The 27,877-nt window shown below is 34.7% G+C and overlaps 2 protein-coding genes across 2 annotated transcripts; one reads left to right on the top strand and one right to left on the bottom strand.

Moving 5' to 3' along the window:
* LOC136780825 (putative nuclease HARBI1) lies at positions 1-27,523 on the bottom strand. The gene is given in 6 exon segments (XM_066739369.1): positions 1-428; positions 431-545; positions 26,214-26,295; positions 26,846-27,043; positions 27,142-27,282; positions 27,342-27,523. Coding segments are annotated over 6 exon segments (1,146 nt in total).
* On the top strand, positions 10,543-11,067 carry LOC136780725 (uncharacterized). The gene has a single exon (XM_066739280.1). The coding sequence runs from the start codon at positions 10,543-10,545 to the stop codon at positions 11,065-11,067; it is 525 nt and encodes a 174-aa protein (XP_066595377.1).
* Positions 27,524-27,877: the final 354 nt, after the last annotated feature.

Here is a 27,877-nt window from a genome sequence, read left to right as displayed (position 1 = left end):
TTAATTAGATCTTAAAGTGGTTAAGTATATTTTTATTTTATCTCTTTTAATTATTCCACCTTGATGCTGTTCAGGTGTAATTTTTAAAGGCCCAGCATCTTCAGTCTCATCTAGAATAATTGGATACTCAATCTCTTCATCCCCTCTCAGCAGACATATGTTGTGAAGCACAGTGCATGCAATAATGTAATAAGGAATTGAATCTGTTCTTCTCATGGGCAATTTATCTAGAATAAATCTCAATCTGCCTTTCAGAAGTCCAATAGCCCTTTCGATAATGATTCTACTACTTGATAGAATGTGATTGTAATTTTTTTCTTCAAATGATAAGTGCCCGTTATCTTTGTATGGTATCATAACATATTTCTGAAGTGCATAAGCTGAATCACCTAAGAGATGCTTATTACCAAAAAAATCTTCAGAGCACTTTGCTGAACTCCAGAATATTTAAAAATTCGCATGTCATGGACAAAACCTGGCATACCTGCATAGCAATGAATGAATTCTCGCTTTTCATTGCAAATTACCATGGAGGTACGAAGTACCTGGAGAGAGCATATGCTCTTGGGATTTAGGCAACAGGGGTGAGGGGAATGAAGATAAGTATATATGACACATGAACCAAACAAATGGCGGCCAGTATCCCGCGAACGAAGCCAAAAATTAATGTCACGGAACTTTGGTCCATGGACCGTTATAATTTCTCGTAGTCCATCGTTTCCATCACTTGGGATTATAGATTTGAATAGTGGATCTCTTTATGTTATTTCAGTGGGGCAGTTAAGATCTGGATCAATTTGCTGGGAAAGAAACAGGCTATAGCCTAAGTGTAAATTAAAACACTCATTGATCATTATAATTCTATAAAAATATTTGTTATTACATCAACGATATCAACGATGGCTCAAAGTAAGTAAATCATAATTTTAAGAACTTGGTTAACATTATTAGTGAAATGACAAAATATTAAAACAAAAATTCTTTACGATTTAGATACTGAAAATGAAAAACACGCAAATACTGTAGTGGAGGAAATCCAAAATGCTCTAAAAATTCTTAAAGAAAAATGTAAATCTGATAAAGATTCGGGCATAATAAAAGAATTGGGAGAAGGAATAGAAGAAATACATAAAAAGATAGAAAAGTTATGTAAAGAAGCTAAAAATGTAGAAGAAGAAGCGAATAATGAAAAAGAGGAAGAAAAGAAAAATAATGAAGAAAAAGAAAATAAAACTCCACCCACAAATTTGCCTAATGTTATTCATCACGATAACACGATTGGAAGTAATTTTTTTCATTTATTATTTATTATTATTCTTTACATAGATTCAGGACAAATCCTCAAAGCAAAGCTGAACTGCCGTTAAAATGGTTAAGTACATGTGACTAGAACTAAACTATTTTTGATACAGTATAACTTTAATCTGAAGGTTTGTCTTGAACATAAAAAACATTGGTAAGAATAACATAAGGAATAGAATATTAACTAAGAGTATTGTTGGGGTTGAAGATAACTCTTTTTACAGTACAAATTCAGAGAATGATATTCTTATTTAATACTCTGTTTCTTAAATTTTTTATTACATGGATTCCTTAATTTTTATAATATAAAATCAATCCTTTTTTTATCTTAGCATTACGGAGAGGTAGAGGGAGGGGAAAAGCTAGAGTTCAATGGTATTGGAGAAGAGGAAGGGGACGTGGGAATGGACAAAATTCAATTTTCAGATATTGCAATCCTACCTTTTACTTCTAAAGCTATATACAGATTTAATTAGTCTTTTTGTTAAATTTTTGGTGAGTATAAGTTTAGCAATAGGATATTTTATGTTATTAGATTATTAAGTTAGCAAAATGCATTAATTAATATATATTTGTAGGTACTATATATTTTATTTAGTAGTTTAAAAAGAAGAAATAACACTCTGGGGCCTCATTGCTTTGTATGCATTTAAAATCGAAGCTGGAAATTAACATTGCTGCAGTTGTTTGAATTGTTATGTCTCCGTGCCTAATTTCTGAAACTAGGCTTGTAAGCTTTTGATACGTTACACTATATTAGCATGTTCTGTAAAATACAACTCATGAAAGACTGAATAAAAGAACTAATATATCTAGTCTAAAGATAGATAGGCATTATAATGTTCGTGGCAACAATATAAATGTAAACTTACATGTTCCTGTTTAACTTTCATGTACATGTTTCTAGTTTAGCATTTTGATCTCTTACCAAATTAGGTATCATAATATTTAAGTTTTTTATGCAACCTATAAAGATAGAAACTTATGAAGATATTGGCTCAGAAAATATATATAAAAGTAAAGTTTAGTTAAGTTAATATTTTTATGTACAAGTATGCACTGAGGGGTGCTATAGAAGCATTGAGTTTTATTTTGCATTTATATATTTAGAATTATTTTGTTATCGTAAGATATCTGTAGTGAGGATAGCAAGAAACAAAATTATATTTTAAGTTTTTATTTAAAAAGAAATATATTTTAAAGTGCTAATTGTGTGAAAGTTTAAAATGTAATGCGTATATTCTGTACGTGTGCTCTGTATATTTTCATAAACAATTTTTTTCTAGAAACACTTAATTTTTAAGTTATTTAACTTTACCCAAATTTTTTCACCATCACGTATTTTATATAAGAATTTGTAAGACTTACTTAGCTAATTTTGCCGAATCATGCAGTGTTTTGTCTGGTCATATTATTGTGGCAAGTACATTTTATAAATTGTAAGAAACATAATGCACGAAACTGCCATCACAAATGGTGTATTTTCAACTCTGTGTATGTATACAAGGAACTATATCATATAAGAAAATAAACTATTGCTGTAGCTTAGATTAATATCTGAATGGTTTTTACATAGAAACTTTCATAGAACAGGAATTACTATTAATCAATTAAAAACTGCATCCTCCTTATATTCTTTGTGATTAGGTTAGAAAGTTTGGATGAAAACGTAGAATTGTTGCTCTTAGGCTTTTAACGAAAAGACTTACAATGCCTTGCTTTGTATCTATCAGCTACTGCTCTGCTGTTCCATATTACCCTAGTATCTATTAAACAAGAGAAACTCAATTAAATTTTAGTTCATTGATAATTTAATATAATAATATTATATTTATTACAAACTGAGTGTCTACCTCAATTCAAAAATTCAGAATATTAATTTCTGCCTGTTTAGTTACAACCTTTGCATCATTTACGTAATCGACAACAACTCATGTTCACTCTGCAATGTCGATACACGGGTTCCCATAGAAGACATGTTGATACTTACACGTAGCAAATTTGAATTCGACGTTCCATTGAGTTTCATTTTATCAAGACGATTAACATTATCAGTCGTACTCTCGGTTTCTGTTGAACTGCATGTATATAAAGAAATTAAGGGAAAAAATATTATTTAGTTAGCTTTAAGTATAAATGGAAAGTAAGATATGTTTTTATATCAAAAAGGATTACAATTGTTTATGTCAACAGTATTAGGTGAAGCCTCCTTAAATCTCTGATCTATATTTTACCTACAATTTAAATGAAAGACTTTGATCACTCTTGGCCAATTTAATTGTTACAATAAATGATTGTAAAAAATAAATTGTTGCTCGACAGAAACCACGGGAAGGTGGTGATCGCTTCCGTCATGTTTGTGTCTATTCAGACATGGTGTCTTTTTCAGACATGGTGTCTTTTCCAGACATGATGTCTTTTTCAGACATGGTGTCTTTTTCAGACATGGTGTCTTTTTCAGACATGGTGTCTTTTTCAGACATGTAGGGCAATTCTGTAACTCTTACCGACAAATTTCGGTATCGTTAAGCAGAAGCTAACGATAAATATCGGTACGTGCAATGATAAATATATATTTATATATATATCATTTTCGGTCCGTACCGACACCGAATATTTTCGTTAAAGTTACAGAATACGGGGTATGGTGTCTTTTTCAGACATACATACAGTCTATTACAAACTAAGTATTGCAAAAACCATGAATTTATATAACATTTACATATTACGTAAAAAAATAATATCATTAAAAGTAATTTTATTGCCCTTTAAATAAAACTATCTTATTAGATTCCTGTCTAATGCTAATTTTATCATTTACTTTCCGAAATATAAAGTGTAATCTTATGTTAATATATTTATGGGCAATAGCTCTCATTAAATGAAAGCTATGATTTTCTAAAGCTGTTTGGTCGTGTGAATGTTCTTTTAAATTTTCAAAAATATTAATGTTCATTATAGATTTTGTAACGAGATGTAAGAGGTAATTTACTGAAAATTTTTTTAAAAGATGTTTACCTCCACTTTCACGTAATGCAGACCGGATTATAGACTCAGTTTTAAAGCACACAGTAATAACGTCATTTGAAGGGTAAATTAAACCACCATGAGTTTTAATTGTAATTAAAGAACAGTGTATATGTGTTTTATTTCCAATCAGCATTTCGGTACATATTTCACAATGGATAGTTTTTCGTAAATGTCTTACAACAAAACCTGCGATATAAGGAACAACTCGTTTCGAATATTCTGATAAGCTCGGTGATTCAAATAAAATTGGATCATCCTCGGAAGTTTCTTTATCATTGGTAATATCGATCATTCTAGAATTTGGAGTGGATTTGTTAATTACTGATGCTGAATCTGCTGAAGCGTGCAAAATTGAAATTAGCTCAAGTGGAATACAATTTCCACGTGAGTTTTCTCGAATTTCCGTGTGAACTAAAATCTTTTTATATGCAGCTTTAAATTGACGAGCTGTGGGATTATTATTACAGCCTCCGTGAGATCTAATGCTACCAAATAATAGCTCAATGTGATCTTGACTAAATTTATAGGTCGGTATATACTGTAATATATTTAAATTAACTACTAATTCATTATATACTGATAATAAGCTGTTGATACAAATCATTAGGCCAAGAGGGCCACACTTTCTTCTCGAATTAATTAATAACAGTCCTTGTGCATCACGTAAATTGGATAAATAGATGTAAGTTTCTTTTAATTTTTTTATAATTACATTACTATTATTAACATTTAGTGGTTTTTTATATCCATATTGTTTCATGTTCATTGAATTTAAAATGTCGAAAAGGTCATTAATTATTCGTATAAATTCTATTGTGGCACTTGATTCCGCGAATTCTGTTAACTTTAATTCATTCTTACATAACTCTAAAGCATCAGCTACACTGTTACTGAAAGTTTGCGCAGCAAGTTTTACTTTCATTTTTTGTTTATGGTACTCTACATGTGCACTTCTCACTTTATTTGCCAAATGCAAACCTTCATTGTTTTGTAAATTATCCAATTTTATAATATAGTCCCATTTGATCATTTCACCACTGCCATTAACAATGGTTTTATATTCGCCCAAACAATTTCGCATTAATTTCAACGCGTGGCAGGGATCAAAGAACACAGCTACTTTCCTCCGTGTAATGGGATGCAAGAAATTTGTCTGAAATTCATTTTGATAGAAATTACATCCTAATAAGGAACACATACTAAAATTACTGGGTGCCCCATCGAAAGTAACCGACACAATCTCAATATTAGACTCATACAATAATGCCAATGCTTGTTTGACTAAACAAGCTTTCTGTTCGGCAGTTATTCCAGCAATTAAAAAATAGCCAATTGGAATTTTCCATGATGCATTAATACAATTTACAAGGAAAACTAACGCATCTTTAGCTACGATTCCATACCCGTGATCAATGTTATCTCCAAAATCGACATAACCGCTAGGTTTTTGACCAATGAGTTCTATATGCTGCCTTATTGCCACTTCGTCAAAAATTAATGAACCAAGTAACGGATAATTTAAAGAATTTGCACACTGCTTAATTGCTTTTAATGACTCTTCATTAAACCCCGGGTCACCGTTAATACAAGTAGACATACTATGCCGATTCTAGCCCCCCCCCCCCCCCCACTCCTGTCCACTCGGCTGAGCCTGGTTGCGAGGTAGTGGGGGGAGCCAAGAAGTGCTAAGCGGTGGTGGTGGGGGAAATCGGAGGCTCCACGTGAGCTCGCAGCAGGTAGAGGCGAGAGGGTTGCGAGGGTGCGGGAGGATACTTGCAGCATTTTGACGTCACACCCCCACTCCTCTGACTTCAGGCCCCAGTTGGTAAAAGCAGTTTCCTAGATGGTAAAACAGATTCCCCCTGCGTTGATTTTTTCGCTCGCATAACCTTGAATCTTTGCAGCATATTACTGACCCCGCTGAGCCCCCTTTACCCTAAATGTAGCTGAGTGTGTTGCTTTTTTTCCATAGCTCAGCAATTTTTAAACTAATATATAATAGCATGTGCAAATATTTGATTTATTCATTGAGTGCTCGGGGTGCAACTTACTGTCCAGTACTCTCTCTCTCTCTCTCTCTCGAGTAAATAAATCGGTTGAGGGAGCAGGGACAACAGTTTAACACAATTTGTCCAAAAAATCCTGAAGATTGAAACGATGGCTCCAACATTTGTGGATTTTCAAGGTTTTCGATTGAAAGATAAATCATTCATAGTGAAGGAATTTGCAGTCATACGCGATGGAAAAGTGTTTCACATTTTATTTTCACCACCGTTTCCATATACATGGTTAAATGAGGCGGAGATAAAGCAATCAAAGTAAGTATAATTGATTTTCCAAATATATATCTTTTTAAGTGATAAGTTTCTTGTTTTTCATTCGATCTAGCTGGTTATATTATAATCATCACGGTTTAAATTGGATGGATGGTTATTCGCCTTACTATAGATACAAAGAAGTTATAAGGAAATATGTGAGTTCAAATGAGGATGAAGAGATTTTCGTGAAGGGACTCGAAAAGAAGAATTGGCTTAGTAATATCTGCGATTTTGTTATAAGCGATATCGATGAATATGAGTGGGGTGATTTTAGACTGAAAGATAGTAATAGCAATAAACACCTACCTACATGTCTAAACCATAATATTATGTGTGCGTTGAGGAATGTTTATTATATGAAATTTATGTATGAGAAAAAGAAGGAATAAATAAATCAGCTTGAAAATTCAATTTGCATTATTGTTCTGATTCACGGCACGTGTTTAAAATAAAGAATCAGCATATTGGATATCTGATACCTGATTTTTTTCCATTTTCAAACGATTTTAACATTCACACATACACATAAATAGATGACTAAGTATATCAAATTTCATCTTCATACGAATTATAAAAAGATTCATCGCGGGTGAAAAGTTTCATTATAGTTTCACCCAGCGATTTATTGTTGGACACGAAGCAACTTATCAGAGATCTTCCAGTGATCATACATTTACAAAATGTATACCGAACTTCGAAAAAAGTTTAGCTCAATTAGAACAGAGGATGAATACTCTACATGGGTTCGCGAATGTCGTGATTATATTCAGGAATTAAGAAACATTGATCGAAATGCTTCAGTAGGTACGCGACAGAAACACTTTGCCGAGATCGCGAGCATTAAATGCCTCCTCCTCCGATAGGCAAAGGATAAGAGTTTCATTAAATTTGGTTCTGGCTCCAATGCAGCGGAAGGACTCATTTGGGAGGAGCTTGAATCAGCGTTTAATAGCCGAATATGCAGTGGTATGGTGATAAACTCAAATTATATAGAACCACGTGATTTTCTGTTAAATGCACAAGAAATTGTACATACCCGTGTAAATAAAGTATTCTGTAGTGTAAATTGTGTTAAAATAAACTGTGTGTTAAATGGACAATTTATTAGTAAGGATATTAGTGATGATAAGAACATTAGTACAAAAAATTATGTTTTATATAAAACTGATAATTTTAGCGATTGGTATAGGCAAAATATTGTAGAGACAATATTGAATGACTTGAGCGAGTTTCAAGAACGCGATAGTGGATGGGCTTTGGAAAGAATATTGAACTTGATAGTCAATATAAATCATTATAATCCACTGCGTGCTGGATGTGGAGTCAAATTACCACCCAGTATAATACATAAAAGAGCTGTGATAAACATTGATAATGAGGATAGTGCATGTTTTGCATGGGCTGTGACGGTAGCGCTTTTTCCTGCAAAACCACCCGCCAAAACCTACCGTACATCCTCCTATCCGCATTATCGGTCTGTTTTAGACGTTGGAAGCTTAACCTTTCCAACCACTCTGAAACAGATCCCGAAATTTGAATCGGATAATAACATTTCAGTCAATGTGTTCACAATGGAGGAGGAGGAAAATGAAAGCAAAACTGAAATAAACATCACACCTCTTCAGCTAACGAAGAAGAAGCGATCGAGACATGTTAATCTCCTTCTTATCACAGATGACCAAGGAAATGCACACTTTCTATGTATACGAAATCTTTCTAGATTAATAAGCAACCAGACAAATAAAAGGGAACATACTATTCATATTTGTGAACGGTTTGTAATGGATGTACAAATATATGTATACATAAATATTATATTCATACTAAAATCATATTCATTTTTTTGTTTAGCTGTCTACACTATTTTCATACGGCAGATAAACTTCAGGTTCATGAGAGGGATTGTGTGCAGCTTAATGACAATATCCGTGTCATACTGCCAAAGAATGCAGAAGACTGTTGGGTATCTTTTAAGAACCAGAAGAACAGTGAAAGAGTGCCGTTTGTCGTCTATGCAGACTTTGAATGTTTACTAGAGAAAATTGACAATAGTAGTAATAGTAGTAAAAATAGTTACGATTATCAGAAACATGTACCTTTTAGTGTAGGGTATTATTTAAAAAGTGCTCGCAATGCGTCACTCTCATGTTATAATTCACATCGAGGTGCTAATTGCATCGAATGGTTCGTATGCGAGCTCGAGAGCATTGCACGCATCGTCAGCGAAAAATTGAAGACTGTAATACCGATGAATACTCTTAGTGATGTTGAAATTTCGCGGCACTACAGTGAACCTAATTGTCACATTTGTGGAAAACCGTTTCTTCCAAATCAAGTGCGTATTCGCGATCATGATCACCTAACTGGTAGATATAGAGGACCGGCTCATAATAATTGCAACTTAAACTTTAAAGACTCGCATGTTATTCCCGTAATATTCCATAATTTATCCGGCTATGATTCACATTTTATTTTTGAGGCGATCGTGAATACGCTTGAGGGATCGGTAAATTTGCTGCCTGTAAATAAGGAAAAATACACTTCATTTAGTAAATATCTGCGAAAGTATAATATACAGCTAAGATTCATCGATTCGTTCAAATTTATGGCATCCAGTTTGGATAAATTGAGTTCATATCTGAATAGATCTCAGCTGAAAAATTTAGAGTCACAATTTTCGGAATTAAGTATTGAACAGTTCAGTCTGCTTACGAGAAAAGGTATTTTTCCTTACGATTATGTGGATAACATTACTCGCTTGGAAGAAACGGTTTTACCTGCACGAGAGTTGTTCTACAATAGACTGTCCGATAGCGATATCACGGAAGAAGCATATAATCATGCCAAAGAGGTATGGACCAAATTCTCTGTGACAACACTCGGGGAGTACAGCGATCTTTATTTAAAGACCGATGTCCTATTGTTGGCCGATGTTTTCGAGAGTTTTCGCGATAGCTGCATGAAAAATTATAGTTTAGATCCTGCTCACTATTATACGCTTCCAGGCTTCACTTGGGACGCGATGCTCAAGCATACGGGAATCCGTCTGGAACTCTTCACCGATGTGGACATGTTGCTTTTTATTGAACGCGGTATACGCGGTGGTTTGAGCCAGTGCTCCCACCGCTATGAGAGGGCCAACAATCGGTACATGCGAAACTACGATCCGGCGGAACCGTCGAAATACTTGATGTATTACGACGTTAATAATCTATATGGATGGGCAATGTGTCAACCGTTGCCAACCCACGGTTTCCAATGGATCGATGACGCTGCCAATCTCGACATCCTTAATGTGTCCGAGGATTCGTCCGAAGGCTATATTTTGGAGGTGAACTTGGAATATCCACGCGAGCTTCACGACAAACACTCCGATCTACCATTCTGCCCGGTGCGTGAGAAGCCGCCAGGTTCACACCAGGAGAAACTGCTCGCAACCGTCGACGATAAGACGCGTTATGTGATACACTACCGTGCTCTACAGCAGTGTATACGTAACGGTATCGTCTTAAAACGCATTTATCGCGGTTTAAAGTTCCGGCAGTCCACCTGGCTGAAGGCGTATATCGAATTAAATACACGCTTGCGGACAGCCTCGAAAAACGATTTCGAGAAGAATCTCTTCAAGCTAATGAACAATGCAGTATTTGGTAAGACTATGGAAAATGTTAGGAATAGAGTTGACGTGAGGCTCGTAACCAAGTGGGAGGGAAGATACGGGGCGGAAGCGTTGATTTCCAAACCGAATTTTCACAGTCGTGCGATATTTAAAGAGAATTTGGTCGCTATTCAATTGTCGAAATTATCCGCGAAGTTTGATAAGCCCGTGTACGTAGGCATGAGCATTTTAGATATTTGAAAGACCTGTCTGTATGAATTCCATTACGATTATATGCTTCCTACATTCGGCAGTAAATGTAAAGCGATGTATACCGACACGGACAGTCTAGTGTACAGTATCGAGTGTGACGATGTTTACTCGGTCATGAAACGTGATCTGGTCAAATTCGACACCAGCGATTACCCTCCTGATAATCGGTACGGCTTACCTCGAGTCAATAAAAAAGTGCCTGGGCTAATGAAGGATGAGAACAATGGAAAGATCATGACCGAGTTCATTGGACTGAGAGCGAAAATGTATACCTTTAAGGTGCAGGACTGTACGAAAATTACCAAAAAGGCTAAGGGGGTCAAAGGTTATGTTATCGATAGAAACATAACTTTTGACGACTACAAGGATTGTTTGGATAATTTCACCGTACAGTCCCGTAACCAAAATTTAATTCGTTCGAAATTGCACAAGGTGTTTTCCACTACTCAGCGAAAAATTGCTCTCAGTCCGTATGACGATAAACGTCACATAACACCCGGTTCTGTAGCGACTCTACCTTGGGGACATTATAGGTTAAAAGAGTAGATTTTAATAGCTGTATTTATTGTATTATATTATATTACATAAATTATTATTATTATTATTACAAAACATTATTCTTATTTATCCACGAATTATGCGTTTTATCCATTCCTAACCATTTTACAAATACCTTATTCCCTTTCTTACGCAATATCTTCTCTACCAAGTATACATCAGGATTAGCTGTTTTTAAAAGTTCATATTCATAAAATCCACCATGTATGTCTGTACCACGAGAATCTCTAAGTAGATACGTGGCAGGATTTGTCCTTTGCACTTTTGTAATTTGAAATATTTCAGTAGTCCAGTTCGGTGTGTAACCTTTAGCAAACGCATTTTTGTATTTACTGATTCGCACGAAATCACCAGCCTTGAACTTGGTACGTCCAACGATCTTAATGTTGCTATATACAGTAGCAAGCAGATGCTCAGCATGCTCAGGTTTCACGTCAACGGGTCGCATTCCTATAGTACGATGTCTTCGCGCGTTATAATCATCTACCAGCTGTTGCAGTATATTTCGCCATTTGTAATTACCGTCCAGTGTAAAACGTTTCCACATTTCGGTTTTTAAGGTTCGATTCCAACGCTCGACTATTGACGCTTTTAACGTGCTGTACGTGGAGTAATGATTTATTCCACGTTTTTTCATGAGCAGTTGAAACTCGTTGTTGTAAAATTCTTTACCATTATCAGTTTGCAAATTTTTGGGACATCTTCCACTCTTTAAAATTTTTCCCATAGCTGTGGTCACTTCCTTACCACTTTTTGTCTTAAGCGCTACTGCCCAACCATACTTCGATAAGGTATCAATCACTGTCAGAATATAGTGATGACCAGTATCAACATAATAACGCATATCAACAAGGTCAGCCTGCCAGAGATCATCGAAACCACGTATTATGACTTTTCGTCGTGGAAAATTTCTTCTCGCAGGGACATGTAACTCTTGCACCAGTTGTTTCTTTTCTTCACTCACGATTTTCCCTGATTCGCTTTTTACAACCTTTCCCCCATGCACATATAATTTCTGTTTCTTTTTATCACTCATGATTCTTTTTCTTTCGAAAGCAATCGATTATCATGAGTATAAAATGTATGATGCATCCTAAACATTCACTTTTTGGATCCATCATTAATCTTGCTGTTTGTTTGCAAAAGTTTTGCCTCAATCTCCTGTATTTTTTTATTTATTCTTTCTTCAATTTTCTCCTCCAATTTAGCTAAACTGTGTTGCAAGAACTTTATATTCACAGCACATGTATTATTATCAGAATCAATAGTCAAATTTACTATTTTTTTATTATTCAAATTCAGTGCTCTTTTAGTCACATTTAATGTACCAATATTAAATTCTTTCCTTACGTTAAAACCACTACCAAATTTGTTAATTGACATATTGACGTGTGGTACGCAACTGAAGAAAATGTTTATAAACTGTACCCTTTTATAGAATAAGATCCTCTTCACGCAACTCTTCTATTATTGACTGTATTTCATTATGGTGGTTTGTATGACCTGCGGTGGTTGATGCAATTAAAAGTCGCAATCGATCAACTAATTCATTAGGATCGTTCCAATGTATATAGTTTACAGACTCATCAGTAACACGCATAAATCCACTACCAGCTATCACTCGTTGTGATGGTACTTTATTGTAAATTAGTGGTTGAATAATTTTCTTATACTTTGGACCCTTATTCCCTTGAACCTGTTGGTAACTATCATTTGCTCTTTTATATGATTTAGTTTGTTCAAGGATTTGCTTATATATGATCTTGTCATCAATGGTGTAGAGCTCTCTATCAGGCTCTTTCATGAAGATTAATTCAAAAAGCCCTCTCGTACCAATATAGCGCTTTTTATCAATTAAAATATCACCTTCATGACTAATATCAAATGTACATCTTCCCATCACATATTGGTTCCTTTCATCTAATGTAACTCCGAAACCGTGATCGATTTCATCTTTATTACCGAAAAGGAGCAAATGCATATAATGACGTGCAATAGGTGGAAATGATCTCCAATCTATGGAATGATTTATTTGTTTTTTGAGCAATCCTAAGGTTTCCTGTCTTGATGTTGAATGTGATGATGATGTAGACTCTTGTCCTGGCTCTGAATGTAATGATGCAGATTCTTGTCCAGGCTCTGAATGTAATGATGTAGATTCTGGCATTGATTTCATTGGTAATATTGATTTATCAAAAGTAGATTTTTCATCATTATCATCATAGATCATCAATGATTTATTTGTAAGAGTACCGTCATTGTTATGCAATTTCTTTTTTTTCTTGATAATATACTCATTGGGGGTTGAAGTATGATAACGTTTCCGCTTCTTGTCATGATTTAGATCAATGTTTAAGTCATAAGATTCTTCATTGCTATTATCTGTTTGCATAACTAGTTTTTTCAGTGGATCAACTATTGGTTTAAAAGTTTCATTCAATCTACTTTCCACCATTGATCTTTCCGATTTCAGTGCGCGATGTTTTTCACGAATCACCTCACTCGTTTCAGCAATCTTCTTAAGTAGTGACTTTTCATCCATTTTTTTATAAACTTTTAATTGTTTAAGCAGTCAATGTGCTAGTTCAATCGATCTTTAAAGCTGTTCAATCAACTAGTTTAGCAGTTCGACCGACAGGTTCAGCGGTTCAACCGACCGGTTTAGCGGTTCGACCGACCGGTTCAACGGTCCACCTGACCGGTTTAGCGGTTCAACCGATCTGTTTAGCGGTTCAACTGACCTGTTTAGCGGTTCAACCGACCTGTTTAGCGGTCCAATCGAGCTGTTCAGCGGTTCGATTGACCGGTTTAGCGGTTCGACCGACCGGTTCAGCGGTTCAATCGAGCTGTTTAGCGGTTCAACCGACCTGTTTAGCGGTTCAATTGAGCTGTTCAGCGGTTCAACCGACCTGTTTAGCGGTTCAATCGAGCTGTTCAGCGGTTCGATTGACCGGTTTAGCGGTTCGCCCGACCGGTTCAATCGAGCTGTTTAGCGGTTCAATCGACCTGTTTAGCGGTTCAATCGAGCTGTTTAGCGGTTCAACCGACCTGTTTAGCGGTTCAATCGAGCTGTTCAGCGGTTCAACCGACCTGTTTAGCGGTTCAATCGATTGGTTCAACGGTTCACCTAACCAGTTTAGTGGTTCGACCGACCTGTTTAGCGGTTCAATCAATCGGTTAGCGGTTAACCGACCTCTTTAACGATTCGACTGACCGGTTTACCGATCCAAGTGACCCGTTTATCTGTATAACTGGTTTGCTTAATAATGTAACCGGTCCGTTTTGTGTAATTAAAAGCTTTACACTGTTCAATGCACTACGTTAAACTAACACTTTCCAGCACTGATATGATGCTTTATGCTACTCGATGGTTGCATACTCATTGAATCCCTTCCGATATCGACCATTTTGCATACCACTGTCCTTATGAATTACTAAAAATCCATAATCTTCCTGCCAACACTTTGAACACAATTCGCAAAATTTTTCAAATGTCATATCAGTGTTTACATGATCTTTGTAAACATGCTTCAAGTTAGTCCCATCCTGCTTAAAAATGATTATCATATTTGCATTGTCACGAATCAGATGTTTTGGGATCTTGGCATAGGTTTGACAAAGATAGAAGCAATCGATGCTCGAGTGCCGACCCATTGAAAAGTAGTCTCTTATATTGTCCTGCTTATCGCTTGCCACATCATCAAATATAAAGATTGAATTTGGTAATGCATCTGTCACATTTATAATCTCACTATTATTTGAAAATTGATGATAACCAATTTCCTCCATATCTGTCAATAGCTGTTCCAAGTAACGGTACTTCGGTTGCTGTAACGATTTCGAGTAAACGTACAGGTTGTCAAATCTTACACCGTGAGGACTCTCAATAAGACTTAGCAATACGTTTGTTTTCCCACAATTTGAGGGTCCGCAAACTATACAGCGTATAGTTGACGGTAGCAAAGTTCCATGACGTTTCATATCACTAACGGTGGCAGTGTGATAATCGGTATTAGAGATATTGATACTTAATGGCTGCTTTACGAAATGCATTCTCGAACGACTGTGAGGTTAAATCTTAATTGCACGAGCTATTTATAGGCATGAAATCAGAGAATTGAATCAGTTTTCATTATGCCTGCATTTGTGTTGGATGTTACAAGTTTGGAGGAGTTAAGCAGTGATCAATTGGAATACGTACCGAAAATTGTACTTTTAAAGTACTTTTCACACAGTATTGACAGATATTGGAATAAATTACCCAAGCATATTCGTGCAGATCCTGAGGTTCAAAAATATCGCTATTGTTTACAACATTTCAATCTACCTAATACTACTCATGCGGATGGACTACCACCGTTGATAAAAGATTGTTATACATGTCGTGCGTTGGATGTGGATCATTTCTCAATAAAACAATAAACAAACTACCGATTGAGCTTCATTTACCGGGATACAATTACTGTGGACCAGGAACTCGACTTCAAGAACGATTAGCACGCGGTGATCGAGGGGTGAACCAGCTGGACGAAGCCTGTCTGGAACACGATATCGCATATTCGCAATACAAAGACCTATCGCAGCGTCATCAAGCTGATAAAGTGCTCGCAAAACGTGCACGTAGACGTATCACAGCTGGTGACGCAACCTTGGGTGAGCGTGCTGCAGCAACAGCTGTCTGGGCGTCTATGAACGCAAAGCGTAAACTTGGTTTAGGATTACAAACAGATATGGTGAGGAAAGCAGCAGTGAGAAAAACTGGAAATAGTGCTGTAAAAAAACGTAAAATTCGAGTGCCTAAAAAACGGGGCGGCTTGTTGCCTCTGCTCCCACTGCTAGGTGCGGTTGGAGCACTAGCAGGTGGAGCATCAGGTATAGCGAAAGCTGTAAACGATGCCAAAGCTGCGAAAAAACAGTTGGAAGAAATGCAGCGTCACAATCGTATGATAGAAGCAACTGCAAGAGACGGACGGGGGCTGTATCTCGCACCGTACAAACGAAGCGGAGGAGGCGTAGCAAAAAAATCAATGTCAAAGAAGCGAACAAAAAAGTAACTGTACACGGTCTACCAAGATCTGGTGCTACAAGTAATATTCAATTATCTCACGTATGTCGTGATATACCAAATTTCCGTGGAGTCTTTATGCGTACAAGTCTACCACGAAACGGTCCATGGTCTAAAGAATGTGCAATCGTTAACCTTGACGATTCTAATGGTCCAGGCACTCACTGGGTTGCCTACGTTAAATGCAATAATCTTGTAAAGTATTTCGATTCTTTCGGTAATCTGAAACCACCGACTGAACTTGTTCGGTACTTCGGTCCGCTTAGTACAATTTATTACAATCATGACCAATATCAGTCGTATGATACGAGCATTTGTGGTCAGTTGTGTGTTAAATTTCTAAGAGAACAGACAAAATGTCTTTAACATTTACGCTATCAGGACACGGTCATGTGTTGGAATCAAATTTTTTCCCTCCGATCAATCTAGACGACGGTCACAATGAACTGGGGCTCGTAGATTTTCAAAGTTTCTACTCGATCGCCAATGTAGATGAGACGAATAATAATTTTTACTTTGGTAAAAATAAACTAATAACCATACCTACAGGCTGTTATGAGTTGAGTGCGATAAATGAATACTTGCGTATGCGGTTGGAGTTACCTTATGATGATAATGTTATTATTCTGCGTGCCAATAATAACACACTGAAAAGTGAAATAATGTGCAAATATTCTATTGATTTTACAAAAATTAATAATATTGGTTCTCTGCTAGGATTTTCGTCGGACCGCGTAATCCTACCAAACACTTGGGCTGAATCGGACGAACCTGTGAATATTTTAAAAGTAAATATTCTACGTATCGAATGTAATATTACCGCTGGTGCATATACGAACGGTAGACCACGACATGTCATCCACGAATTTTTCCCAAGCGTTCCACCAGGCTATAAAATCTCGGAAACACCGAAGAACGTCATTTACTTGCCAGTCATTGCAAGGGTAATCGATCGTCTCACATTACGTATTCTCGATCAAGACAATCGTCCTGTAAATTTTGGAAAGGAGGAAATCACCATACGATTACACATTAGAAGATGTTGATTTATAAGAATACCGACGATTATAAACCAACATTACTCGATGAACCAATCAGTCAATTAGCTGCAACAGAGCTGAATACATCAGTTCAGAGTGAAATAGGGAAAAACGTGATCGGTGACAAAAAAGTTTTGACAAGAAAAAATATAAATTTTTTACACTCATTGGGTCTGACTGTGAAGAAAAGAAATCATGGATCCATTGAACGTTACCGCACAGCCTGCGTACGACAACCGCATCACTAAATTGGAAATACATGCTTACAATCCGTATGCGAATGCATCATTGGGAAATAGCGATGAAATTCGTATCCCAATACAACAGCAAGATTTGATTCTTTTGCCCAGTGGTAGTTACCTCTACATAGAGGGGAAGCTGATTGAAGGTACTCGTGCTGCTACTACACCTTTGACGGATAAAGTTATGCTCGACGCTAATTCCATGGCATTTCTGTTCGATGAAATTCGTTATGAATTGAACGGTATTGAGATTGATCGGTGCAAAAACGTTGGTATCACTACCAGTATGAAGAATCTCGTATCTTTAAGCAGTGAAGAGAGTATGAGTCTACGTCATTCTGGCTGGTTCGTTGCCACTCAAGAGCGTGAAAATGTTGCTGACACATTCAGCTTTTGCGTTCCCCTGCATATGCTGTTGGGATTCTGCGAAGATTACAAACGTGTCGTTATCAATGCACGCCATGAGCTCGTTCTGATACGAGCGCGTAATGATATAAATTCAATATTTTCTTCGAATCAGTTTACCGATTCTGGGATTGAACTGCATCGAGTGCAATGGAGAATGCCTCACGTAACTTTAAATGAACTTACCAAACTACAATTTCTACGCATTATCGAGCAGAATAAAAATCTCACCATGGCTTTTCGTTCCTGGGAGCTCTACGAATATCCCCTTTTACCTCAAACACAGCGACATACATGGGCTGTTAAAGCAGCTACACAATTGGAGAAGCCTCGATACGTGATACTGGCGTTTAGAAAAAATAAGAAGAACGATCAATATTCGAATGTACTTAAATTTAGCGGTTGCGATGTACGTGATGTTAAAGTCTATTTAAATTCTGAATTTTATCCGTACGATCGTCTCGATACTGATTTCACGAAATCTCGCTACTCCGTACTCTATGATATGTATGTAAAGTTTTTCTACTCATATTATGCTGGAGAAAAACTGTCGAAACCAATGCTCGATTACCTAAACTTCTTGCAATACGGTCCGCTCTTTGTAATTGATTGTTCACATCAGAACGAGTCAGTGAAAACCGGCACGGTCGATGTTAAGATTGAAATCGAGTGTTGGAAAAATATTCCGAGTAATACTACAGCCTATTGTTTAATTATACATGATAAAATTATAGACTATAATCCGCTTACGAATATTGTTAGAAATGTAAGTTAGATATGTAAGGTTAGAAAAAAAATAAAGCACTTTTTAATAAATATATATAAAGCATTTTATTCACTCATTTATTATGCAAAACACTTATTGTTTAATCTTAAATTCTAAATTATTATAATTCCCGCCTAAGTATTTCATGATTAAAATATTTTGTGATGCTGCATTTATCAGCTCCGTAAACTGATCCTGCGATTCGAGTAAGGCAACCATCCGGGCAGGGAGATAAAACCAATCCTCCGTTGATAGTTTCGCTATTATCCTCATTCCATATTTAGTCTTTATTTTCATCATTTCAATTATTTCATATTCTTTATTTTCCTCGAGACTGTTTAATTTAACAAATGTCTTCTCAGGGATGAAAGCGAATGCATTAACTCCAGTTAAAAATGCCATTTTATCTAGACCCTGTATTGCAGAAAACTATTATTATTATTATTATTGAAAATTAAAACAATATTTGAATAATATATTCCTACCTTTCTTTATCAGTTGAGACTGAGGTATAAACTGATCTGAGTATTCTTACTGGTTGTGGTTGATGCACTAACTAAAGTACTGATTTGAAGATTCTTGCTGGTTGTGTGGTCGATGCACTAACTAAAGTTTGAACAGATTCAAGCTGGTTCACTATTGTTCGAATCCATTTATATAGAAAAAAATGTTGTTGGAAGGGGTAAAATTCATTGGTGGAAGGGGTAAATAATTTTTTTGTTGAAAACGTGTAAGATGATATACTGCTGATTAATCAAATTATGACTCTATTAAAAGAATATGCATGAATCATTCAAGGACATATTGATGATCTTCAATGTGTTAGCGATCAACATATCTGTAAAGATCTATCATCTGGATAAAATATATATTATTATTTTTTAAAAAAATATGATCTTGCTGAAGATCTCAATTTCACCCCCATACGTAGACATATCGTTATACGGTAAGGTCCAATGTGGAGCATATACGTCAAAGATATTTGTATATCTAAAGCAGGCTTCTCTTTCGCTGAAATTTGATGCATCAAAAGTATTTGAACATCCAAAACATACATCGTTCATACAAACCTTTCTAATATGTATCTTATTTAAGAATTAAACGACATAGGCTTATTAATAAAATTTCTTGAAAAATTTTTTCTTCTCGTGCTGAAATTAATACCACAAAGATATTTGTATATCTGAAGCATGCTTCTCTCTTGAATCTTTATTACATGCATTTTCAGGATGATTTTAATTTCAATGCTTAGTAAGATGATGATATGTGTTTGTTTATCTAAACTTGGGGTGTAATTCTCTCTTGAGTCTTTATTACATGCATTCTCACGATGATTTTAATTTCAGTGCTTAGTAAGATGATGATATGTGTTTGTTTATCTAAACTTGGGGTGTAATTTCATCAAATGACACGTATAAGTACCCTCAACACTGTCGTTGAAAGGGTGTTGGAGATGTTATAAAAATCTGAGTAGTTCCAGACTGCTCATTAAAGTTTGCTTCTACCTCTGATCTGTTTTACATTAAATTAAACATGTGTACCGGTAATTTGTATAATAATAATAATAATAATAGTTTACGTCGAGAATCCACAGTCGATGGTGATATAACAAATTTTTTAAACGAAATTGGTGTTGGAGCAGATTTAGGGGCCATAATTAGATTTTTAATAAATGATATTGAAGAAGTTGAGGAAATGAGTGGTGATGATAATAACGATGGTTATGATGGTGATGATGAAGAGGAGGAGGTTTTAAGGGACGAAGGACGTCAAATGAATCTAGTAGTGGAGGACTATGAGGAAGAAATGGAAGTGATAGTTGTGGAGGACGATGAGGAAGAAATGGAAGTGATAATTGTGGAAAGTGAGGATGAAGTGGAGTTTTTATATGAAGAGATAATTATTTTGGATAATGAAGATGACAATGAAGATGAAGTATTACCTAATTGTTAGTTTAATTACAGACCATAGTGGGAGGAACTTATTAAAATTATGGTGCTTCATATTTAATTTCTCTTTCATTATCATATATGTTTCAAAACTATTGTGGCTGAGCTACGCATACTTTATTTTAGGTGCTAGGTATTATACCTCTTCGATATCCCTTGGACATTAGTTTCTTGAAGTTTGGTACGTACAAACTATTTACACTTTTATTAAACATTCCTCAACGCACACATAATATTATGGCTTAGACATGTAGGTAGGTGTGTATTGCTATTACTATCTTTCAGTCTAAAATCACCCCACTCATATTCATCGATATCGCTTATAACAAAATCGCAGATATTACTAAGCCAATTCTTCTTTTCGAGTCCCTTCACGAAAATCTCTTCATCCTCATTTGAACTCACATATTTCCTTATAACTTCTTTGTATCTATAGTAAGGCGAATAACCATCCATCCAATTTAAACCGTGATGATTATAATATAACCAGCTAGATCGAATGAAAAACAAGAAACTTATCACTTAAAAAGATATATATTTGGAAAATCAATTATACTTACTTTGATTGCTTTATCTCCGCCTCATTTAACCATGTATATGGAAACGGTGGTGAAAATAAAATGTGAAACACTTTTCCATCGCGTAAGACTGCAAATTCCTTCACTATGAATGATTTATCTTTCAATCGAAAACCTTGAAAATCCACAAATGTTGGAGCCATCGTTTCAATCTTCAGGATTTTTTGGACAAATTGTGTTAAACTGTTGTCCCTGCTCCCTCAACCGATTTATTTACTCGAGAGAGAGAGAGAGAGAGTACTGGACAGTAAGTTGCACCCCGAGCACTCAATGAATAAATCAAATATTTGCACATGCTATTATATATTAGTTTAAAAATTGCTGAGCTATGGAAAAAAAGCAACACACTCAGCTACATTTAGGGTAAAGGGGGCTCAGCGGGGTCAGTAATATGCTGCAAAGATTCAAGGTTATGCGAGCGAAAAAATCAACGCAGGGGGAATCTGTTTTACCATCTAGGAAACTGCTTTTACCAACTGGGGCCTGAAGTCAGAGGAGTGGGGGTGTGACGTCAAAATGCTGCAAGTATCCTCCCGCACCCTCGCAACCCTCTCGCCTCTACCTGCTGCGAGCTCACGTGGAGCCTCCGATTTCCCCCACCACCACCGCTTAGCACTTCTTGGCTCCCCCCACTACCTCGCAACCAGGCTCAGCCGAGTGGACAGGAGTGGGGGGGGGGCTAGAATCGGCATAGTATGTCTACTAATACATGTATACCATTTACTTATTGTTTTGGGGTGAGGTAAGCAAGTATTAAATTTATTACGTACAAATGCGTATGCTCTTGGCGAATAGAAATGTAATGTTAACGCGAACTTTCTTAATTCAGGCTCGTATTGCTTACGCACCGGGTTTTTCTTATTTTTATTTATTTGTCGCATTATTAACTGCTTATTAAACTCACCGAAATTTTGAAGACAATCAGTCTGTTCCTCATTGAGTAAATTGCGCTGATTCAATGCCACCAGGATATCCTTCAGCTTTGCTATCTGTTTCTTAGCATTTCTTTCTTTTTGCTGAATTGATTTCATTTTCTTTGCAAAATGTTTTTTTGTGTTTAGTAGACCTTTCCTTAAGACTTCTTTTCGTGGTGTCCTTTCTGATAAATGCGGTGAAACATTGACTCCTTTATTTTCCAATGTTGTCTGTTTTACTGGAGTCATATGGGGACCTATAACCCACAAGAATAAATAAATACAATCCATTTCAACTCCAGCAACAAATATTACATTTCATACATTTTCAGCAATCATTTTACAGGCTTGAAAATTGAAAAGTTAGAGATTCCTTTTAAAATTTTAGCATAATCTTCTATATATTTAATTCTGCAGAATTCAAATATGATACCTGAATTCATCCAGTATATCAGGTTTCCAAGATAATCAAAATTAAACGTGGACAAAATGGCATGTTTGAGATTTTTTGCTCCATATTATTGATTAGAGCAATTATGTTTTTGCATATTTTGCATAACATTATAATATAGTACTAATTATTTCCTGTAAAACTTACTTTTAATCATTATTATGATATTTAGTTCATGGGATATAACACATTAAGCAGAGAGGTTCAAATTACAAAATTTAAAAAGTCTGACAATGGTATGTATATATATATATATATATATTAGGAATACAAATATGTTGAGAAATAACAAACCTATAATACTTTTATATCTTAATACATGAAAATAATATTCAAATTATTCCTGAGCAGATTACGAAGAAAGTACTATAAATATTTAACCACATCAGGATTTTTTCATATAACGTTTTCGATATTGTTCAAACTTACCTGGTGGTTGCAATTACGTAATTCGTACAATTAATTAAATTCACTCTACTGCCTTGATCTAGATCTGCATTTGTCAAATGACGATCATGTGTTTAATAATATTAACTAAACTTGGTTAAACTTGATAATTTCTCAACACGTTCATTTCACCATTTGTAAACTTTGTAATTTAAACATGCTTAATTATGTAGTATACCCCATAAACCTAACTCCATAGGAAGCTCATGAAGAATGGGTCTTGCAGGGGAAAATTTGTACTTCGCCTTGGTGATATGCAAAATATTCGAAAAAATTACTCTATCTAATAACATTGAACAGTATATCACAAAAGCACTCATCTACGTATATAAATTCAGATCGAAATATCTTGTAAGCAATTAGATGAAATAAAAAAATAGAAAGAAAGTTTTGGAAGCTTTTGAAATAAAGTACAAGAATATGCGAAGAAAATAGGGTGTTCCACTTAAAAAACTTAATGTGATCTTAGTGTGCCTTTCAAACAATGTGTTAAAATCAAACTAATGATTCTCTTACGTTCCTCTTTAAGCTATACTCATTTTTGCTTGAATGATCTTTTTCTTGAATCATTAAATCTTGAGACATTTGAGTAGATTATTTAAAAAAAATCATCCCATATATAATCATTATTTATTGTTATATCAACTTTTGAATTTGAAGCAATATGTTTTTTAAATATATTTAACCATTTTTACATATTTTCTTACTGATACAGCTGATAAATTGGTTATCAAATATAGAGAGCATTAAGACATTTTAATTAGAAATACAAAAAAATACAGTTTAAAAAGAACAAGAAAATTCAAGGACCAGTGCAATAAAATAAAAATAATTATAAGATTGCGCAGAGAAAAGAAAACATGCCTGGTTAATGTGTTGCGCAAGAAATTGCTTAAATAGTCTATCCTGTTCTCAGTATAATGGCTACATGCTGATGCATAACCACTGCTTCATCATAATAAGAAATACTAATTATGATTGGTTAAACAGTGAGTAATATTTCAATTTGTCTAATCATATTGAGTATTTTTCACTGTGATAAGACAGCGGTTATGAATTTGCAAGCAGCCAATGTGAAGAACAGTATTGTTTACTCTTAGAATATTGACTGGTCTTATTCTAATATTAATCTAAACTACATTCACAGTAACCAGTATTGCTTGAATATATTATTATACAAACTACATTTTTCATTAAGCAATTTCTTATGCAGCGCATTAAGCAGCCATGGGTTCTATTCTCCTTTTGTTAGGAGCAATAAAATCTACACGGATAATAGAAAATTCATATAATTCACATGCAATAACTCGACAATAAATATAATTTGTGTGAAGAAATATTGAAATATTATAATTACGATTAATATTAGAATAGGACCAGTCGATGTTGATCCACATATAGAAGCTAGTACTATCTCATACCTGGTAGCAAAATTGGTCCAAATAACATAAATTTGACTGAATTTCTGGTCATAATGACATTATTTGGACCAAGTTTGCTACTGAGGACGTTACACTGACAACAGGATTGACTAATTGGATAAATTCTTGTACAGTACATTAATCAGACATTTTTCTTTCCATCATGTAAAGAAAAGAAAGAAATAAAAGTTAACAATATTCAATTAATTTAACCCTTTCAGTCACTGAAAAATCCTTTGATTACAGTAACTCTTACAGCTTTTTTATACACACCAAATATACATACTCATAAACTTCTACCATATTTATTCTATTCCAACATATTCAAGGAAAATATTAGAAACTAGTGTAACTATTTTTCATTATTGAATTACATTATATTAATTTGAATTGTAGAATATCCCATCACAGAATTAACAGAAATAATGATTCATGATTCGATGGATTAATTTATATAAAGTACAAATTTCATCATTTTATAGTCCTATTTTCTCTTTACATATCACAGAAAAATAAAAAAGTGCAAACATAACTATAAAGTTATATGAAAATTTCCACCTTAAATAATATAAGTTTTCGGAAGATTAATAATGCTGAATTAATATGCATATGCACTATTAAACATTTTGTGCACCTTATTACTATCAAGGGTTTGATGTGTTATGTGATTAAAAGCCAGAAAAGTGAGAAAGGTTATGTTTAACAAAAATTAATGAGTAAAAAAAAAATAACATACATTCTTCTGGTAGAAGTTGTTCAGACATCTCGTCATTGAAATGTGAGGGCCCAGCTTCAGGTGAGCCTGCTCTACAATTCTGTGTCTCATCAATTTGATCCAGTCTACGCCTTTTTGATAGAAACAGACTATCCCTTTCCTGATTATTCTATTAAAAGATTTTTTTTTTTAAATATAATTAATTGTTAATTGAGTTGGTGATTCAAAACATACTTTCATTATTGTACTTTTATTGTCATACACTACTATAGTAGCTAAATTACTGTTTGATTTTCTGGTACTTTGTCCCATATTACAAAGAAGCTCTATTTAAATATATCCAGACTACTTACTGAAGGCTCTGCATCTGGCTTCAATCTGACATTTGTCTTCGAAGTTCTATCCATGTATTTACTTTCAAAATGGAGCGAACAAAGTCTTCCATTTATTGGCACTTCACTATCATTGAAACTCATGATCGTTAACCATTTCATCCTTCTTATAGGATCCTTAGGGAAACTGCAAAAAATTTTATATTATATTTTTAAGTAGAAAATAATGGAATGAATAAGTGATTTAAATATAAATATAATTTTAAAACCTGTGAAATGTTATTTTCCTGTCATATTTAGCTTCCCAATTTATTTGCTCTTTACTTCTCCTTTTTATTCCTCTTCTAGAGTAACAATCTTTTGCCTCACAGTCAGGCATTTTCAATTTATTTATATTATTTATATAAATGTAACTTTTTAATATATAGATTTGAACACTTGGCGTAGTATATTCCAACTTACTATTCTTACCTAAGTTCCTAAGTTGAAACACGGAAAATGGACACTGGACGTGAATGAAGACAATAGGGGCAATTAAAAATTACAATCTTTTGGAACATTTATTTTTGGCTTGGTTCACGGTGCAATAGTTGAACCAAATAGCATATATATATGATATATATATGCCAAAAAGTGAACCAAACAAATGGCGGCCAGTCTTCCTTCCTCTCACCTCCGTTTCTTAAACCCCCTTGCCCAAAGCGGGACCTTATGCTCTCTCCAGGTACTTCGTACCTCCATGCAAATTACCTAAAAATTATTAAATTAAGTTAGTAAAATATAAATTTAATACTTTTTGTGGTTTATACTTGTAGCTGTATAGAAGGATATCCTTTTCTATTAACATAGGCCACTGAATTTTCTTTAGGAGTACAAATCCGTATACAGGGTCTTTTCCTAACAGCGGAGCATAGAAGATTCGTGTTAGTTGACTATAGCACTCGGAATGATGGAATCTGAGAGCGCTGATTGGTCAATATTACGTAGTACCAACATATAATAGGCCGTTACCAATAGTTGGATATGAAAAATGAGATTCATCCGCCATTTTGGTGTGGAGAAATGTTTACATGCTAATCCTAGCAGAAAGAGGTGTAAAATGGAGAAATGTCAAATGGTAAGGTTACTAAAGTAAAAATTGAAAATAATGAATGGAAAGTACGAATATTCTTCATTTTCATTCAAAGTATTCAATTTTTACTTTAGTAACGACAACATTTGACATTTTTCATTTTACACTTCTTTCTGCTACGATTAGCATGTAAACATTCTCCACACCAATATGGCGGATGAATCTCATTTTTTGTATCCAACTATTGGTAACGGCTTACTATCTGTTGGTACTACGTAATATTGACCAATCAGCGCTCTCAGATTCCATCATTCCGAGTGCTATAGTCAACTAACACGAATCTCCTATGCTCTGCTGTTAGGAAAAGACCCTGTATGTGTCCCATCCACAATACCGAGTACTCTTGGAAATTTATATTTTTCCTTTATATTATTAGCAGTGGCTTTTCTTTCTTCTCTTGTAGGCCAGCGAATAAAAGTATTACGTATAATACATAAAGCTTTCACTACCCTTTTCACAGCTCGCCAAGCTGTTACATTACCGACATTGAATTTTGTAACTACAGATGTAAATAAAAATAAATTTCAAATAAGTTTATGTTTTTATGCAAATTTTAATAAAATAATTATACAAAGTTTAAGTAAGTAAATATAATTAATACTCATCTATATGAGTCAGGAGTTCCTAATACATATAAAGCAATGTATAGTTGTTTTTCTGGTGGTATAACAGGCCCATCATTTTCTATGTTTCTTAGATGTGGTTTTATGACGTTTAATAAAAAATAAAAAGTACCACGACCCATTCTACAAAACATGATATGTAATGGCTGTGTTAAAATAAACAATCGTTTGTTATTACTTACCGAAAATGTCTTTTGAATTCTTCATCATTATAAGCATAAATTACATTTTCAATGAAATTTGTTACCCTTGGCCTTCTCATTACAATAGGATTTCTAATTGTTAGATAAAATTCCATATCCTCATCATCACTACTATCACTGTTGGAGGAACTAGTAAATAAGATAGCAAGCACTTGTTCCATTTTTAATTGTTAAAATAATTTAAGTTAATGTATGTAGCAAAATAAAAAATGTTTATGATACTTTTGACAGTTTGTAGCTGACATTATGTTCGGAACACTTTTCGGCTTAGTTTATAGTTAGTTATTGCCAACTTTCGAAAACAAAATATTAGCCAGTAAGTTTGGTACGGAATATGCTCATTGTTGCCTCACATTTGTTTTCTTCTGTGCACAGTGCAACAGTTTCTCGTTGAAAACAGTAGCCGAAGGTTGTAAGTAGAATTCATTTAACAATTGATGTTCGCTTACTTGCGTATGTATGTATGTGTTTGTACTATATAGTTTTTCTTTTCTACTTTAGTAATAATGAATAAA

Source organism: Prorops nasuta, unplaced genomic scaffold, assembly GCF_024137725.1.
Source record: "Prorops nasuta isolate Cenicafe-Biocafe unplaced genomic scaffold, Cenicafe_Pnas_1.2 PNAS00020, whole genome shotgun sequence".
Taxonomy (NCBI): Eukaryota; Metazoa; Arthropoda; class Insecta; order Hymenoptera; family Bethylidae; genus Prorops; species Prorops nasuta.
The sequence above is the reverse complement of the archived record's forward strand: the minus strand, read 5'-3'. Positions and strand labels throughout refer to the sequence as shown.

What these genes read in the sequence shown, in the direction of transcription:
- LOC136780725 (XM_066739280.1), top strand. Translation starts at nt 10,543, where the DNA reads ATGCTTCCTACATTCGGCAGTAAATGTAAAGCGATGTATACCGACACG.